The sequence below is a fragment of the Mya arenaria genome, chromosome 13, assembly GCF_026914265.1.
Source record: "Mya arenaria isolate MELC-2E11 chromosome 13, ASM2691426v1".
Lineage (NCBI taxonomy): Eukaryota > Metazoa > Mollusca > Bivalvia > Myida > Myidae > Mya > Mya arenaria.
Genome location: NC_069134.1, coordinates 57,246,384 through 57,267,210, shown reverse-complemented (window position 1 = coordinate 57,267,210; position 20,827 = coordinate 57,246,384). Strand labels below are relative to the sequence as shown.

The window sequence follows — 20,827 nt, the reverse complement described above, 5'->3', positions numbered from 1 at the left end:
CTTACTAAATTCATCATGCAATATGTCAAGAAATGCTTTATAATTGCAAACATAGTTTTGATTGTATCACATGAAAATCTGTCTCAATATATAACAAATGGCAATAAGATCCAGTGCTTTACTATTACTTAAGACACTGCCGATTAAATTGCGGGACAACACAATTGAAGCAGTATTAAACAAATGTGGCATCGGTCATTATATTAGAGCAGGTGGTGGAATAAAGATGTTTCCCTTTCAAGACCTCGCCTTAACCACGAACCAATGGTTTATAGGTCCGTGCCTTGAAAAAAAATCATGACACCCTCCATAGCTTCAATGCCCGTAAGAAACAGGCCACTTTACTACAAATCGATCAAAGAAAACAAATGGATAAGAACAAAGAATTGAGAAAATTAAAACAGTCATTTTACTTATAAAAGGTTTTATTTTCTGATTTTACTGATGTTATTTTTATACTGTACATGTACATGTATGTGTAATGCACTAGTCAATTGTAACCACGACCCCCAAGGTCCGGGGAATAGCGGGGACTTTGACTTTCGGTCCAGCCAACCCCGGGTAAAACCAACGGCACTGCGGGGCCACCTGGAAGGTGAAAACACGGCCCATTTCACCGGCTATCTCCGGTATACCCCCGGTCCTGGGGGGGGGGGGGGGGGGGCATGGTTACAATTGAATGGTGCATAAATACAGACTGTTTCTGAAGCATTTACAAGTCCTTCTATTTTTATCAATTACGAGTATAAAACTGAGAAATGCATTTTAGAATTTAAAAAATAACTCACGAAAACATGTTCATTTGTTGCAAGTCGAGTGTCCGAGTATTTTAATATAAGTTTTGCACTCAAAATCTGATTTAGATATTATTTAACACTAAATTTTGAGTACAAAACAATGAATTACTTAAAACACACATATATAATTATTGCCTTCGACGCTGTGAAACTGTTGTTGTTTACTGAAGACTATAATCCATTGACTATGACACTGATTTTCAATTAAAAATGTGTATTTTACATTAACAAAAACTGAAAGTATCCTGCAAATTAATACCGGAAATAGATAACAACGGTGCGTCCTGCAAAATATTCCCGACAAAAAAGACTGTCAACAAATATCGGCTGTTTTGCGGTTACCCGGACCTGATTTTGTCCTGACACGGGAAAGTTTGCTCGCGGAGAATGTAAAGCATGGAAATACCTTCAAAAAGGCGAAGTCGACGTTGCAGGTTCAAATTTTAAATAAAAAACTTCAGAAAATAGAGGAAATTCAGAAGTAAAAAAAAATATGCGCGGCCAAATAGTAAGTGCGGGGCGCTAAAAAAAGTTTTTTAATTTTTTGTTCGTTTTTCGAATTTTAGGTGCGACAAATCCTACGAACAAATGATCAATTTGTTGTGGCCCTAGTGTTAATTATTTATGCGAAAAGCTACAGAATCAAGCTCAGAAGCAAAAAGTTTAAACATAAACCCGGTTTAATGGCACTGGGTAAACGCCAAAGACATAGAACATAAAATCACAAACAAGAAACATGGAAGAACAGCACAAAACTCCATAAACAGCACAGTGCATACATACTATATATAAAAAATCTAGGTATGTTTATCAAGAATTTATTAGTACTGCCTTGGAACGGTCAGTAAAATGTAAATTTACTGGGGGTTTAAACCAGTTTATGTGCTCAAACATCACTTTTATCCCAACAATCCTTAATAAAGATAAAACGCCTAAAACGTATAAACACTCCTTTAATGCCATCGTCCTTCAAATCTTAGAGCCTATACATGGGAATACCTTGTTTAAGAATCGCTCCGGTGAATTTAAACACCTCCAATGTTTTAGGGCAAGTTGATTTTCACTTATAACTTCAATACCCTTCATTCATTTTACTTAATACAGTTGTTCAGGGCCATCACAGTATGAGGTTAGATAACTCCATATTATCATTTATACTTAAAATGGCAGCTGATTGATTATGGAACGTAGGTTTTAAGTTTTAGGAGAAGTTGGGGTATTATTTTTTTCATTTTTTGCAGGCACATTTTTAACCAGGTTTTCACAAAGGGATAACTATTTATTAAAATGACTTGCGTCATTGTGCTGTCCCTTTATAAGACGGTGCTTGTCGATTATATTGGGCAGTAAGTATAAACCCACACATCCTAGCTTGTTATCGATTCTTTATTCTAAGATGTGCATATGATGGTAAAAGAACTGTGTGCAGGACAGATAATATTTACTTAAATTGGCAAGAAGGAGCTTCTCTCAACGTTTGCGGGAACCGCAAGGCTAAATACTCTCTCTAATGGAGGTACGGAACTAAAGTCCGGCTCACTCTATGAAATGTTATAATGACAAACTTAAACTGGGAACCAGAGTAACATGTGCTTTATGAAGCGAATCGTCAAAAATGAGCGAAAGTATAAAACTAACGAAATTACTATAGTATAACACTACACTCTTTCATATAGATCCATGACACTCCCCGTCCGATGTTATAGAAATATGGCATCGCTATAGTAAAGCGCAACTATTCACTACACAAACATTAAGCGCAATAGTAGAAACATTACGCTACACAAACATTAAAGTGAAATGTTACTGTCAAATATAGTATAACAGTTAAACATTCAGTAGAATTAAGCAAGTTTTCAACTTTAGGCGTAAACACAAATTATGTGTGCTAACATGCAAGACCTTACAGAATTTCTAAGTCTCATAATAAAGAGGCAAAAATTATATAATATGAAAGATACAGTTATCTTACTTGATTATAGAAGAAGGTTAAATGGTTGGGAGCCTGTGTGTAAAGTTTCAATGCAATACATGATGTATTCGCTGAGGTATTGACTTAAAAGTGGTTACATGCAAAACCTTAACCAGAATTTCTATGTCAAAAAATGGGCCATTATTTGAATTAAATGCAAACTAGAGTTATCGAACTTGGTTAATTAAGTAGGTTGGATGGTTGAGTACCATTGTATCGAGTCTCAATGCAACACCTCAAGTAGCTGCTGAGATATTAACCTATGTGTGCTTGAACGCAAAACCTTAACCAGAATTTCAAAGCGAATAATAAAGGCCTATTATTTGCATTAAAGGCAAACTAGAGTTATCTTTCTTGGTTAATTAAGTAGGTTGGATGGTTGAGTACCATTGTATCAAGTCTCAATGCAATACCTCAAGTAGTTGCTGAGATATTAACCTATGTGTGCTTGCACGCAAAACCTTAACCAGAGTTTCTAATAAAGGGCAATTATTTGCATTAAATGCAAACTAGAGTTTTCTAACTTGGTTAATTAAGTAGGTTGGATGGTTGAGTACCATTGTATAAAGTCTCAATGCAATACCTCAAGTAGTTGCTGAGATATTAACCTACGTGTGCTTGCATGCAAAACCTTAACCAAGGTGTGACGTCGACGCCGATGCTTGGGTGAGTAGTATAGCTCTCCATATTCTTCGAATAGTCAAGCTAAAAATGCAACTTATTCACATGAAAAGCATAACAACGGCCCAAGCTATTTATACCGACATGCTTAGGCATGCATAGTTACCCACATTCTATCATATTATTTATATTTATCGCATGCTATGACTTGTGTTTCTGGTTTAATATAACTATTTATATTACACATACATGTGCAATTTTAGAAAAAAAATCACTCCACACATTTGTAAACAATTTAATTTGAAACAATAATTGCTTAATTGGTAACATTCAAGCAAGTTTACTTCTCAATTTGTTTTTATGATAAAGATTTTTTTGAATTCAGTATTTCTATCTTTTTTTCAACCTAAAGATAACTCTCTAAAATCAAGAGCATTACAGGCAGATGTCGATGCCGATCCATATTTTCAAGTCAATCAATGGACGCACCATCAAAAGTTTTTCAGCGAGACTTATGGTCATAAAAGTTTGAAGTAATCATCTATAACAATTATAGAAACATTGCCCAAACTTAAGAGTTTGCATGCTACTGTTCAGGATCAACCTGCCTACCAAGTTTGAAGTCCCTGGACCCTAGCATTCTTCTGTTATTGATCGAAAACGGATTTTCAGCTCAAGGTCAACAAAATTTCAACATTCAGTCCACTGATCTCAAAATTTATAGGATTTATCTACTGGTCATGATCAACCAGCCTACCAAATTTTAGGTCCCTAGGCCGAAGTGTTCAAAAGTTATTGACTGGAAACCATGTGGACGGACGGATGGATGGACTGACAGACAGTCTAAAAACAATATGCCACCCTTTAGGGGCGTGACAAAAACTTACTTCACAACACCCACATCAACATCAAAAACAGTTCATGAAAATAACAGATAAAATAATAATAACAGGGTAAGTATTTCCTTCACAAATACCTTCAGTCAGCAATAAATAATATTGTGCTTATGTCGGAGACATGATAAGAACCATAAATACAGACCTGCCAGTACATATCGTGTTCTGATTTGAAGTCGAGCTTGTAAACTTTGTCGCGTCTAATCTTCCTGTGCTTCCATGACAACATTATACATGTTGTGTTCTTTTCTGCAGCGAGATCTTGTACAGGCGTGGGTTCGACTGAAAATGGATCACAAGAAAAATGATACCTATATTATATTACTAATTGCTCATAGGATACGTGTTTAGTGCTCCAGATGCGAAACATGACTATATCAGCTAATAAATTGAACAATCTCGGAGAACTAGCAGCTTTAGTAAAAATTAAATGTTGCAAGCAAGATAAAACTCGGCTAACTGTCAGTATTATACGTTATTATAGACAGCAGAAATGGCTGTGCAAGCAGCTTATCCAAACTTTGGATTAGCCTCAGGATTTAAGTTAATCCATATCGGATGACATTGCATCCGTGGAACTAATGAAACTATCTTAATAATCATTCATGATTTACGAGATTTTCCTATCCAAACGCCCACGGTAAACAATGAAGCATACCGCAGTAGCGTATTGGGATTATCTCATGATGAATTGCAGCACTGTGAGGCCCTGTAAAGTCTTTTATAGATTAACTTGTTTGAAAGTGTTAGCTGTGTATTTGTATGGTTAGTTTAAACATTATATATTTTACACCGATTGTGAAGAAAGCTATGATAGCTTATACTAAGTCACTCTCGTTCGCACGATGTTGCGCAAGAGTGTTAATCTTGTGTTTTATATGGATAATGAAAAGATATATGGGTAAATCAACAGTGATAGCCTCAAATAAATGTATCAGTGAGGGGTGAAATACAGTTAATCTCTGAGATTGCCCTAATTCCTTGTTACAGGTATATTTCCCTATAAGGGTGTTTGTAACCAAGAATTCCTAATATTCACCGCACAACATATTATGAATACTCATAACAATGCTACTTTTAGCATGCTTCTCAAGCAAAAAGTAGCTGTAGCTATAAGATATTAGTTTGTTGATCACCATAGTTCTAACAGCAATGGGGTTTATACGCCTTAAATGCCTGCAGGCTTTAAACAACCTTCAGACTAAAAAACAACAAATCATAGCTTTATCAAGAATTAAACCACACATACCAATTCTGTTTGTGTCCACAGATTGTCCAGGGACGCTTTCTGGGTACCGGATGCCTGTACGCTTATTCGTCACAATGACGCCCATGTAGTAAGGGAGGTCACTCATGAAGGAGTTTTCCTCGTCAACTTCCCACCATGAACACGATGTCTTTGTCGGGTGTGGACAGACAGACTGTGTGGAGCTGAAACAAATAAAAAAAAAATTGTTTCAGCCTCCAAATCTAAAGAAATTATCAAAAACTGATTTTCTTGCAGGAAGAAGTTGATACAAAGTTGAAAATAATAAGATTAGTCATAATGAATAATTGTTTGGTAAGTGAGCACCAAAAGTGATATTTCACATTACAGTGTGTGTATACCATGTGATAAATTGCATCATGAATACTACGTCAGAAGGCAACATTTTGCTTCGAATGAAGACTTTAAACACAGATAACTTCAATTTTTCTTCACATTTTAAATGAAACATAGCACAGTTTATGCCATTTATGGAGCCTCGCTCTTTTACTAGAGTTTGATTGAGAGTTTAGTTTCCTAGAACACTTCGACAAACCTTTTCACAAAACAGCCGTCTATTGGAGAACTGTCAAAACATTATTTTGGAAACAAGTTTGTCGAAGTGTTTGATGAAATTAATCACCTAATCAAACTTCGGTAATTAAACGAAGGCAGGGCTCTTTAAGGGGCATAGACTATCTTTTGTTTCATTTTAAATGGTGTAGTAAAACAAAAGTTATCTTTGTTTTAAGTCTGCATTTTAAGCAAAATGTTGCCTTCCGACGTAGCATATATAACGTAATTATCACACACTGCAATAGTGGCGTGAAATGTTTACTTTTGGTGTCACAAATTTAAATTTATTGCGATCTTAAACTGTAACATTACAAATTTTATATTTAACATGAGCCCACAAGCATACAAATTACGGTTAATTGTAATTTTTAGAAAAGCACACCAAATTATATGTGAACGTAACGTAATTTAGGAAATGTTGTTGTTGAAATTTTTGTCCTAGTCCTGGCTCACTTAAATTTCAAAACAGTGTGAACTATCAAATTGATATCTTCACTGTCTGGCACTTAAGGAATGAATTGCGGGGTTGATGTCATTATCGGGGTATGAACGCAATTGGGTTGGTCAATGTGTGTGGAGTCCGAAGGACTCCACGCGTACTTTGACCAACCCAATTGCGTTCATATCCCCGATAATGACATCAACCCCGCAATTCATTCCTTATATTTACACCAATACTTCATTATTTCATTCAAGAATTGTTAAAAAAAATCTTCATTTAAGAAAACCTTTAAGTAATCCATTCTTACCCATTCTGTAAATAGAACAACCCGACTATAACCGGAAACATTTTTTTCAAATGACGTCACAATAACGCGGGAAAAGATCAACCACTTGAAATCACTTTAAAATGTAAATTTGAAACACTTCTGGTACCATTATATTTAAAATATAATAAACTTACACTTTTAAAAATGTTGATCTATATTTTACGGGACTTGCAGACACAATCCAACCAATAACAAGATCAATAGCTTTCATGTATATTGTTATGCAATGAATTACGATCCGAACATATCCGAAGATGTTGTGTTCATCGATTGATGAACTCAATTGCAGAAAGTCAGTTCATTTAAGGAATGGAAGTTGAGGTGTAAATATAGTGAAATAGCATTAATATTTCACTGAGTTATCTTTATAAACAGCCAGAAGGCATATAATAAATGGTTATATTAATTTTGCACCACTAGACTTTTTTATGATTTTACCTCATTTTATTCAGTCATTATGTACAACAAGACATGAGAAAGTTGTAAGATATCAATCATTTCTCTCTTTAGTTTATCATACACATGCACCAATAATAAAGCAAAATGCTAAAAAGTTGCGCCCATCAGTTTTCTAATTAAAGGTGACTTTCATTGACCTTTGACCTACTGATCCGCCCAAAAATAGTCACTGACCATGACCAATGTGTATACCAAGTTTGAAGACCACAAGTAGGAGATTGTAAACTGAAATGTATCGCTAACGACAATGACGATGACAATGATGACAAAGATGCTGCTTCCTGACAAAGCATTCTCTAAGTGTCTGCCATGCGCGACACACAAACAACATACTCAACAGCATTCTGTATGAGCATGAAATTTATAGTGTCCCCAGGTATGGTAATCCACACCAAGATCCCATGCGTATGTCAACCATGATATAAATATCAAAAACATACTCAATTGTCCAGATGAGAGAGACATCAATGGTGTCGGGGTGCACATATTTCACGCCAAGGTCCCACGTACACGTCATGTTCTGCCAGTTGTACACACGACAGTTCACATCCGTCACCGGCTGAGGCTCATCTGGAAAGTTGACACAAATTGTAATTTAAAATTAAAATCAGCATTTTTTTCCTGAATTTTCCAAAGCACAGGATATTTATTTGAATCTGTCCCTTAAAACACTTTTTTTTTAAACCATGCAACTTCTCAGCCTAATATAAAAGAATTTTTGTAGAAGCATTTCAGTGCCTTTGAGGGGTACTATTTTTAGTTTACATTTTATGCCTTTTATTGCCAGCCTCCCTTTTGCACCAAAGGATAATAAAGTAATATTCTAGTGTAGCTCATATTTTTCCCCTTCAATTTATGCATTTCTTCCCACATTTTAAGGTTTTATCAGAAATTTCACCTCAAGAGATGCCTTCAATCAATTTTAACAAGGTTCCATGCTGGGAACCAAACAACTCGCCCTTACCCCAATGCAACTAAGCACAAAAGGGCACTGATGAGGTACTTATAACATGTATATAAAGTTTGAGGGTTAATTGAGAATTGATTATTACTTAGACTTTTAGCTTAGAATTTAATTGGATGGAATATTTTCCCAATGTTTTTATCTCAAGAACCCTAACCCTTTAGCATAGTCATGTGGCCAAATAAGACCTCCCTGAGTCAAAAGCCAACTTCCTGATAAGCAGTCCTTATAATTGAATATTAACTAAGGCCCTTTTTAGGGGTATTGGAAAAGTGCCAATTTAAATACCAGTATGACCTTTAGATCAATATTGCTCACACTCATATTATTTTTATGTGATATAATTTTTACAGATAATTAAATTATCTAGTGAATGCTGTCAATGAAAAAATGTTAAAGAATTGATTATATCTGTAAATTCAATTTGAAGATGGACTTGTACCATTACTTTGAAATGTCCTCATTTGATTCAACAAATCAGTCAAAAATATGCTGGGATGAGCGAACTTTTATTGCAACATCATAAAAAAGACCCATTTCCAGATTAAAAAGCCAACGATTGATCTTTCAATACACAGAAGTGATGCAGGAATATCTCGTGACATCAAGCAAGGTGATGAGTCCAGAGGGTCTGTTTTAAATTTATGACCCCTCCTAAAAATGCACCATGAAAGACCTGCTGTGTCATCTAGATGCTTACAAAGTTGCCACAAGGTTGATCATTTACTGACATATTTACCACCCTGTGTATCATTAAATTTTGAACCCATTGAAAATTGATGCAATGCTGGATATGCACATTTATCCATTATATTCTCAGCAACGTTTTTTTCTGCAATTTTGGTATCAAAGAGTAAAATAGTTATAAAATAAGTCACATGTTTTTAGACGCATCACCTGGGAAAAAATGGTGCCAAAACATGAGTAAGTCCCTTTATATCCAGCAAGAAAGATTTTTTTTTTAAATGACCACATTAGGGGGGCTGGTAGTTTTGTGAGTCAGTCTGGCAACATCAACAAATCTGTTAATTGTTGAATTGTTGCCTAAATATATTTTGAAGTGACACTCAAATTTAAAATCAATACATATACATGTATAACAAACATAAATTTGAGTGATAAAGGTTAAACCTTTAACTTCTTACTAAATAATGAATTTATGGAAATTGGTTATTACTGTTGATAAGATTGTAAGCTTGTATTGAATAGCTGAAAATGCACAATATTAAATGACTGGTGAGTCCTAAATGTTTTACAGTGATCAACTATCGTCTCATATGGTAAGAATATCTGCTTTCTTTCTTTCAAATAAACACATTATCTTTCATAAGAACCATTGTTTTCGATATTTATTCATTTTTAGTAAATTAAAACAATTCTTTTAATTGGGACACATCTTATTTGCAAGTAAGAGTGCATCTTCAATATTATATATAGTTTTCAACATAACTTAAAGGTGTTCTAGATGCACAATGTTTCTTCGTAATTTCAGAAAACATGCAAAAACAAATTATTTTTAATATTCTATTTCTAACAGCTTGCTGATAGTCTAAAGAGTAAGATGATAAAGTATAAAAGCGCTTAATGCAAGCATGCATATTTCATGTTGCAACCTAATATGGTTCGACATCAATCAGTTAATATGGCGTGCTCAGCCAGAGTAGTTAATTGGTTAAGCGATTACCTCAAAATAGACGAGTTAGCAATTATAATTGTTTCTCTTCTCAGGTTTATTTTCTAGAAAAGAATACATAAACATATATCTTCATCAAAAATCATCAGAAAATAGTCTAGAAGATTAAAGAACTTATCGCCAAGTTCAAGTTTATCGTACAAAAGGCCTCCACCCCATACACAAACACAAGAGTCTATACAGACGAAACTCGTTGGCTCGTATCTCATGGCTTGATATCCTCATTGGCTTGAATCAGTTTTAAAGGACCGATTTTTTTACTCTATGTTCATATAAAATTTGATTGGATGGCTCGATATCTTGAGGGTTGATATTTCTCCATGCTCGAAGTCATTGTCGTGGTCCCAATATAAGAACTTCACATTTGGTTTTGTTTGGTTGGGTCGATGTCATTTTCGCGGGTTTAGGTAAGAATTTAACACCTTGATTTGTTTGCTTGGCTTCATTTAGCACAAGGCGCTAATCGATTTGCTTGATTGATATTATATTGTTATATATCAAACAATCATGATATTGATAATGACGTATGTTATGATATCAAACTCAAACGTCCATAAACAACTTTCTTTCTTCAAATGCATAATAAATAAACATTGATACATAACATATGCTCAAAGCATTTGTACTAGACATTATAGCATAGAATTGATCAATAGTAGGGTTTTCTTGATAGTATTTTGCAATATAAACATTCCTTAAAACATTATATAAAGGACATATCCAGTCTTCGTCGTAACTGGGTTGTTCGAAGCCCTGGACAAGTAAATACTGTTTCAGACAAGTCAAAATTCCCAGGTGGTTACACGAACGGGCAAGTGCATTTTTTTTTAAATTTAAATGCCCAGTTTTCATAATTTCTTCAGCAACAATTCACAAATCCTAAATGAACTTTCTAAATATTGGCTTTTGCATATTTACGCATGAATTGGTGACGTCAAAGCATTACGCGTGCTCAGCATTTCTAGTATTCAATTTATAAGCGTCTAAGCGTCTGCCTGACACTTATAAATTAAATAATAAATTTATAAGTGTCTAAGCGTCTGCCTGACACTTTTAAAGTGGACGCTTATTAATTAAATACTTCTTTTTTTTGTTTGTTTTGATTTTCTTCTAATTATTAAGGGCAAGAAAAACTGAGCAAGTGGTTTTCTTCAATTACTTGCCTGAAAGGACAAGTGTTGAAAAAAACTTAAGGCAAAAACTGCATATCAACAAAAAATGGAATTCATCTTCAATATAACATTTGCAGTATAGCTAGGCAAGTGCGTCTCTCTGTATCCCAAAATGTCTACCGGTTTCAATAGAAATTAAGTTTATAGCAAAGGCTACATTATTCTGAATGAACCTTAAATAAATGTAGTATTAATTCAAGCCACTCCCAAAAGTTCTGCATGTGACAAGCAATTTTCCTTACCTAATAATGTCACATCAATATACTCAAGTTTCTTTCCAGGAAATTTGTGAACGACTAATACCACGCAGGAAAATTGTGGTCTACTTACTGCATTCTTAACTTAAGGCGTTTCACCAATCATTGTAAAAGGCTCGGGTAACACGATATAAAACTGCTTTTATTTGAAAGCATTAATTTTGAATGCTTAAGGAAAGAAAATATATATTAATAATAATAATAATAATAATAATAATAATAATAATAATAATAACAAGAGCTGTTGTAAGACAGCGCACTTGACTACGTGGCTTTTACTTAGAAGCGAATACAATAATGATGTAATATTACCAGGTTTGGTCTCTTTATGTCAAACCTAAATAAAATTATTCTATACATAAGGTGACTTTGATGCTGCCCTCCCACCAGCCCGCCCGAACAATAACGCAAGTCATTCAAATAACTTGATTTCCCTTTATGAAAATGTGGTTAAGAATATACAAATATGCCTTTCAAAAGAAATTAAAATAAAATAAAAAATAAAACAAGAGGGCCATGATGGCCCTAAATCGCTCACCTGAGTAAAAGAGTTTAACCTTTGTTATTAATATAGCTTGTTTCTCAAAGAATATTGAACAAGAGCTGTCAAAGTATGTGACAAATGCCCCCCAATGTGACATTGATCTATGAACAAGTACATAAAAAGTTGATCTTGCCTTTATGTGTCAAATACATATTGCAAGATATATTAAATTGCCTCTGAGCATAGAAAAAACAACAATCATACTAAATGACAGCCAACACTCTTTATGTCCTCATATTCAGCATTCCATTGTGAATAAACACTTAGTGTATCTTTCACCTTAGAGGTAGGGAGATGGGTCTTGCACACGACACGTTGTCTTGGTATGTCGAAAACATATGGCAAGTCATTTTAAAATCTGTCCATATAAGAGAAAGTCACAGCGCGGACACGACAGCCTATATTTTCCTTCAGGTTGCCATGGCAACCAGAATTCTGCATGGAATTAATTTTTTTGAACAATTTTGAAAAAGCACAAACCAAGGATCTTTCCTATGAAGTTTCATCAAAATTGTCCAAGCGGTTTAGGAGAAGAAGATGATTGTAACCAATTGTTGACACTTTTCCTTTAGGTTGCCATGTCAACCAGAGTTCTACATGGAATTAATTTCTTTGAACAATTTTGAAAAAGCACCAACCAAGGATCATTCCTATGAAGTTTCATCAAAATTGTCAAAGCGGTTTAGGAGAAGAAGATGATTATAACCAATTGTTGACATTTTCCTTTAGGTTGCCATGGCAACCGGGCCAAACAAAATTATGTGAACAAATTTAAGAGAGGTCCATGCAAGGACACTTCAAACCAAATTTGCTGAAGATCTATCAAGGGGTTCATGCGAAGAAAATGTTAAGTTTTGTTTACTAATTTTAGCTCTGGTGGCCCTTAACAGGGGCCAAACAAAATTATTTGAAAAGACCTGACAGAGGCCCATGCTAGGATGCTTTAGACTTGAAGATCCATCAAGCAGTTAATAAGATCAAGTTGTTTAAAGGTTTTTCTATTTTTTGCTCTGGTGACCCCTAAAAGGGGCCAAACAAAACCATTTGAACAAAGTTGAGAGAGGACCTGTAAGGATGCTACATATCAAGTATGGAGTCATTCTGACCTTTACTTTCAGAGGAAAAGATGTTTAAGTGACAAGACAATGTAAAAATATTGAAAACCTAAGCCTTTGAACACGGGGCGTGGCCAATTTTGACCCCAGGGCTATAGTTTGAACAATCTTAATAGTGGTCCGATAAACAATGCTTCATACCAAATATCTAAGGCCTTCGCCTTTTGGTTTCGGAGAAGAAGATTTTATAAGTTTTCATCATATACATATATAAGGAAACCCATGACCGCCCGGGTGGGGCCATTTTTTGACCCCAGGGCCAAAGATTGAACAATATTGGTACAAGTCAACTAGATGATATATCATGCCAAATATCTAAGCTCTTGTCACTACTTGATTTTACGTGTGTATCTATATATGTATATTAATTTTGTTATTAATTGTTGTATGTGGCCCATATTGAAAATTGGTATGTGTACTAAATATGTTATCCAGTTTAAATTAAGACGTTACTTGTCTTTGTGAGTTCGGAGAAGATTTTTTAAGTTTTCACTTTAACACATATAGAGAAAACCCATCAGCCCAGGGGTGTGTCCAATTTTGACCCCAAGGCCATAATTTGAACAAACTTTGTAGAGGTCCACTAGACGATGAATCATGCCAAATATCTAAGCTCTAGTCCAAGTAAGTTCAAAGGAGAAGATTTTTGAAGTTTTCACTATAAACATATAGAGAATACCCTAACCCCCCGGGGCGGGCCCAATTTTGACCCAAAGGCCATAATTTGAACAATCTTTGTAGAGGTCCACTAGACGATGAATCAAGCCAAATATCTAAGCTCTAAGCAACGTAAGTTCAGAGGAGATTTTTGATTTTTTTTAATATAAACATATAGATAAAACCCATCAGCCCAGGGGTGTGTCCAATTTTGACCCCAAGGCCATAATTTGAACAATCTTTGTAGAGGTCCACTAGACGATGAATCATGCCAAATATCTAAGCTCTAGTCCAAGTAAGTTCAGAGGAGAAGATTTTTGAAGTTTTAACTATAAACATATAGAGCATACCCATGACCGCCCGGGCCGGGGCCAATTTTGCCCCCAGGGCCATAATTTGAACAAATTTTGTAGAGGTCCACTCGACGATGAATCATGACAAATATCTAAGCTCTAGGCCAAGTAAGTTTAGAGGAGAAGATTTTTTAAGTTTTCACTATAAACATATAGAGAAAACCCATGACCCCCCGGGGCGGGGCCAATTTTGACCCAAGGGGCATAATTTGAACAATCTTGGTAGAGGACCATTTGGTGATCCTACCTGCCATATATCAATGGCCTAAGCCTTGTGGTTTGGGAGAAGAAGATTTTTAAAGTTTTTCCTTTCCGTTGCCATGGCAACCAGAGTTCTGCATGGAATTCAATTCTTTGAACAATTTTCAAAGGGGACCACCCAAGGAACATTCCTGTGAAGTTTGGATGAAATTGGCTAAGCGGTTTATGAGGAGATTTCGTTTAAAGTAAAAGTTGACGGACGGACGACGGACAAATTGTGATCACAAAAGCTCACCTTGTCACTATGTGACAGGTGAGCTAAAAAATCAATAAAAAAAATCAAGGGCTATAATTTGTATTTAGGGTTAAAATAGAGTTATGTTTCTTGTTGTAAGATGGTCATAAATAATTTTGAATTTTATTAAGTGCATTGAATGAAAGGTATAGAAGTTTTTTTTAATAAAATCCCAACATGCCCTTAACTTTAACTGGCCCTAAAACTTTAACCTAAGTCAATCAGGGGCCATAACTTGTATCAAGGATAATATGGAGTTATGTAACCTCATTTGGTGATGGTCCTGAACAAATATGTGAAGTATTAAGTCAATTGAATGAAGGGTAAAGAAGTTATAAATAAATATCCCAACCTGCCCTAAAACTTTAACCTAAGTTCCATAGTCAATCAGGGGCCATAATTTGTATAATAGATAGTATGGAGTTATCTAACCTCATTATGTGATGGCTCTGAACAACTGTGTGAAGTATTAAGTCAATTGAATGAATGGTATTGGACTTTTAAGTGAAAATCCCAACTTGCCCCAAAAATTTAACCTGCCCTAAAACTTTAACCTAAGTCAATCAGGGGCCTTTACTTGTATAAAGGATAATATGGAGTTATGTAACCTCATTGTGTGATGGTCCTGAACAACTGTGTGAAGTATTAAGTCAATTGAAAGAAGGGTATAGAAGTTATTAATAAATATCCCAACCTGCCCTAGTACTTTAACCTAAGTTCCATAGTCAATCAGGGGCCATAATCTGTGCAAAAGGATAATATGGAGTTATTTAACCTCATCATGTGATGGCCCTGAACAACTGTGTGAAGTATTAAGTCAATTGAATGAAGGGTATTGGACTTAGAAGTGAAAATCCTAACTTGCCCTAAAACTTTAACCGGACGCAGACGCCGGTGCCGACGCTGGGGCGAGTAGTATAGCCCTGCTTATTCTTCGAATAGTCAAGCTAAAAATCATAATGAAAGTCATCAATCTGTGAAAGTTTGGTAGAAATCGCATGAAAATCGTAAGAGGAGTTGCGATTAAACCAATTTTAAATGTAAAAAAAAAGGGTAATAACTCTTTCAAAAATGGTCAAATTGCGAAAGCCTGACCGTATGCGCTGCGTCACTATATAGTAATCAATCTGTGAAAGTTTGGTAGAAATCGCATAAAAAACGTAAGAGGAGTTGCGAAGAAACCAATTTTAAATGTAAAATAAGCAAAGGGCAATAACTCTTTCAAAAATAGTCGAATCGCAAAAGCCAGACAATATGCGCTGCTTCACTTTATATTAATCAATCTGTGAAAGTTTGGTAGAAATAACATGAAAAACGTAAGAGGAGTTGCAAAGAAACCAATTTAAATGTAAAATAAGCAAAGGACAATTACTCTTTAAAAAATGGTAAAATCAGAAAAGCCCGACAATATGCGCTGCTTCACTTTATGATCATCAATCTGTGAAAGTTTGGTAGAAATCGCATGAAAAAGGTAAGAGGAGTTGCGAAGAAACCAATTTTAAATGTAAAATAAGCAAAGGGCAATAACTCTTTCTAAAATGGTCGAATCGGGAAAGCCCGACAATATGCTCTGCTTCACTTTATGATCATCAATCTGTGAAAGTTTGGTAGAAATCGCATAAAAAACGTAAGAGGAGTTGCGAAGAAACCAATTTTAAATGTAAAATAAACAAAGGGCTATAACTCTTTCAAAAATGGTTGAATTGCAAAAGCCCGACAATATGCCCTGCTTCATTTTATGATCATCAATCTGTGAAAGTTTGGTAGAAATCGCATGAGAAATGTAAGAGGAGATGCAAAGAAATGAATGTGGGACGGACGGACGCACGCACGCACGCACACACGCACGGAATCGCGCCTACCATTACTATATAATAAGCAGCCATGACACATTGAAATTATCAATTATATTAAGATCAAACGATATCATCGAGACACCAAAATCTACTGAAAAATACATGTGATTATATAAATGTCTCTGCCTACCTGGATAACCGGACGGATTCTATTTAAATTTCTTAGAAATTTAAAGCTGCTGACAAAATTACCACCAATTTTCTATTTAGTCATTAATTTGTTTTATTGAGTATGTAATACAGCAGTTTGTGCATGAAAGTATGCTGGCTACTAAGTGACTTTCAACCTTGAACACTAAGAAATTAATCATTTATATATGCTCAACAGAAACTTTTAATTTGGCAGCTGGGATTTCAGCCAGGCTTATGCTGAAATAATAGTTTAGAAATGCAAAAAATAAACAATAACTTGTACTTTATGATGAGTGGAATACCTTAAGGAAAGTTTAAAAAGCAATAAGAACACATGATGCAAAAAATTTCACTGTCGCAGCATAAACATTTTATATTTGATTTAACCATATCAGTAAGCCATGTAAATTCTCTAAGAAAATAAACCTTATAATGGAAAAAAAAATTGTTTTTGATGTTTCTAAAGAAAAGATTTAAAAAAAAATGAAATATGTACACACTTCCAACAAAAGTTCAACTAAATAAAGAATATATTTAGATAAGCCCATTCGGCAATTGTTCGAGAACTGGCGATCTGTTGAGGTCGTAGCTTAGTGCTATTACCCATGAACGAAAATCATGAACTATTCATGAACTATTCACGAAGGTTAAATGGCCACCCATTAAGTCATGAATCATTCATTAATGGTTCTTGAACAAATCTGTTCATGAACGATTTATGAATAGTTCATGGCTGCATTAGTTTATGAATGGTTCATGAACTCATCTTTTTATGAATTTTTGTAAGTGCCCATTTAACATTCATGAATAGTTCACAAATAGTTCATGCACTTGGTTCATGAACAGTTCAAGAAAAGAACATGAATCATTCATGAACAATTCATAAACATTTCGCAGGGGAACCATTATTTCTTCTATTTTCATATAAAATATACTGACAAAGAATTCAAACGTAAGTAGTCGATGACTCGAGCACCATTGCTCAGGTCCCAAATACACATATCATTTATGAAACCTTTTTTGGTCGGTCAAAACATCAGACCCCTCGAGGTTTAAGCTTGGGGCCTGTCCAGTGCGTGTATTATACCCGTGATAAATTATGTCATATATGATACGTCGGAAGCAACATATTGCTTCAAATAAGGACTTAAATTAATTTTTCTTCACCATTTTAAATGAAACAAAGGGCAGTCTATGCCGCTTAAAGAGCCCCGCCTTCACTTCTTAACCGGAGTTTGATGAGGTGATTAGTTTCCTCAAACACTTCGACAAACCTGTTTCCAAACTAATGTTTTGACAGTGCTCAGGCCACGGTTTTGTGAAAGGATTCATTGAAGTGTCTTCAGAAACTAAACTCTTTTTCAAACTCTGGTAAAAGACCGAAGGCAGGGCTGTGTAAGCAGAGTAGACTGTGTTATGTTTCATTTAGAATGGTGAAGAAATAGTAAAGTTATCTTTGTTTAAAGTCTTCATTCAAAGCAAGATATTGCTATCCCACGTAGCATTTATGACGCAATTTATCACGTGGTTTACAAACACTGCTTTCATCCTCGAGCAATCGCAGTTTTACTGTATTTTATTCATACACTCATGCTTCTCCGTAATGTCAACATTCCCGATCTTTTTCTTATGTTGGTTATCTTATTCTTATTTTGACCAAGAGCTCTTTTAACAATCACAGTGTTGCTTAAATTGGTAAGCAGGGCTCTTATTTGGTCTCTCTGATTAGTGGCATTACACCAAGCAAGGCCAAGGAAACTGTATGTTCCATTGGAGCCATTTCTGTCTACAGCCTGCGGCAGTCTGTATCATGTTTGGAGCAGATATATACACCATTATTTTTTGCCTAAATGCAACTGCCTTGTTATTTGTCAAAAACCTACAGTCCCAACAGGGATGAACATGCCTCATCACTTGAAAGGCCTTACAACAGCCGTAGGTTTTCTGTCTGCACAAAATTCAAAAACCGTTGTCCGGCTATCCTAACATTTGTGATGCTACAGTAAGTGACCGTGGGAATGGGACTAACAGTAACAGAGCTATGTCTTCAAATATCCATCTCAATTAGAAAGTGTTTAGTACAAGTTCCTAGGATGACATAAACATTCTCAAGTCATTGTTGTACAAACGTGACTTTGGGCCACTTGGCCAGAACTTTGTTGAAGTTAACAACGTTATTAACATCATCATTGTTAACTTTCAACTATTTTCTGCTCTAAGAAAAGATAATGGATACACTAGTGATCTGCCATATTTCTTACAAGATTTGGGTCAACAATTTCAGCTGCACTAAAAGTCTTGCTTTATTAAAAAATATATGAACATATCCTCAATTATTTCCCTTTTAAAAGTTAACAACGATGTCGTTAATCACGTTGTTAACTTTAACAAAGTTCTGAACAATCGCCCCATGATTTACCAATGGACTGTCCATCTGAACGACATATAGAAACAATGCTCGCACATCTTTTAAGTGAACTTAAGCTTTACACTTAATAGTTGCACAGGCTATCACAGGTCGGCAATGTTTCAAATAAGAACTATGCGGCGCTTTTTACCGATGACCCGCGATGTTATACGTGAACAAAATTAACAAATAAAAATAAAAATAGATCAATAAATCTGCGTTTTTTTACAGAAAAGTAGGACAAATAGAAGGTTACTGTCATCATCATTAGCAAGAAGAAAGAAAAAAAAAACAAGGCCGCATTATCTAAAATGCAAAAAAAAAGGAACTCTGAAGTGTTAAATAAGATTTTTAATTACGCCAATTTACTTACATATTTCAAATTTTACGAAACACTGCCAGTTCTAAAAAATTTAAACAAAAATGGTTTATGGTGATTTTTTTTTTAAATAATTACCTTTTATTGTCTGAAATCATTTTAATAGGAAAATTGGCATTATAAATTTTTTGTACTTCTGGTTTTAGCCAAAAGAATTCAAGCGAGATGGAAAAATGAATGAAACAAATTTGGTGTGGTATGATATAGAGAATAATTGTTTGTTTCAGTGTAAGATCATAATATATTTCACTAAGTGACCACCAAAAGCTATATTTCATTAGTGGAATAGCCACAAGTGAAATATTTTCTTTTGGTGTTCACGAGGTGAATTTCATCCACTGCATAACCCCTTAATGAGCCCCACACGAGTGTCAAGGCAGCTAACGCAGCTAGGAATGGAGGTGAAATATATTGCAATCTTACACTGAAACAAACAAATATTTTTTTGATTTGCCTAAAAGATTTTAAATGACTGTTTATGGTATTTTTTCACAAAAAGAAGATTGTAAATTGTACTGTGCTTGCAGAATGGCTTTCACCGGATCTCCCTTTAAAGGGGCTGTACTCCGTATGATAAAATAGCGAAAAAAAAAAAAAAAAATGTCAAAAACTGACATAAACTTGGCATCAATATGTACAATGCATTGAAACTTACTAACTGAAGTACCACATTGTTTACAATTTTAGCAGTTTAGCAGTTATTTCGTAGTTTTCCATTAAAAAAGATTACTGAGTATGTTTACGAGGTAGATTTCATTCCTTATGCATGATTGGCTAGTCGGTGTTATCACGTGATATTACCGAGGTAGGTGTATAGCTTAATTATGTCACTCTATTAGAGTAAGCCTTCATAGCTCAGTGGATACGATGCTGGACTGCAATTTTGGCGACACGGGTTCGAACCCAGTCTCCAACACAATTTTTTTTTTTTTACATTTTGGTACTTTTTTTACAATTATGATATCAAAGTGTAACACATTCTATTAGATAATTGTCCTGAGATTCGTTACAATACTTTTTTGGTGCCAATCTGGTGTTCAGTTCCTTTAGTCCAGTAAGCAAAACAACCTTTTTATTACTCATGGCCCTTAAAAGTCAATCACCCTTATTATTACAATGTAAAATTTATTTGACATTTCATATACATTTACATACAAAGCGGACAGCCATGTACAGGAAACCCAAATTCATATGAAGTCAATATTTCATTAATTGCCTTAAAACATGACCTCATAAATTGTTTAAATCTCAAATGCCCTTAAAACATTACCTTATACATAGTTAAGTAATAGTTAGACATGAAGTAACATTTTTAAATGAATAAGAGTGGGCGGAGTGAGCGAAGTGAACAAGCCCTTTTAAATCAATAAATGTTACTTCAGGTTATCTTGAACTCTCTTAGACCTTCTACCTCATTCACAAGCTGACACATTGTGAATGCAAACTCAGACACAAGGAGTGCGTA

At 34.9% G+C, this 20,827-nt stretch overlaps 1 protein-coding gene across 1 annotated transcript in view; it reads right to left on the bottom strand.

Annotated features, from left to right (window-relative positions):
- LOC128215412 (uncharacterized) overlaps positions 1-20,827 on the bottom strand; it is a 79,713-nt gene that overhangs the window by 6,646 nt on the left and 52,240 nt on the right. The window contains exons 4-6 of the mRNA XM_052922097.1: positions 7,778-7,907; positions 5,536-5,717; positions 4,432-4,568 (exon numbers count right to left, since the gene is read on the bottom strand). Coding sequence (XP_052778057.1) covers positions 4,432-4,568; positions 5,536-5,717; positions 7,778-7,907 — 449 coding nt within the window. The remainder of the gene's footprint in view (positions 1-4,431; positions 4,569-5,535; positions 5,718-7,777; positions 7,908-20,827) is intronic.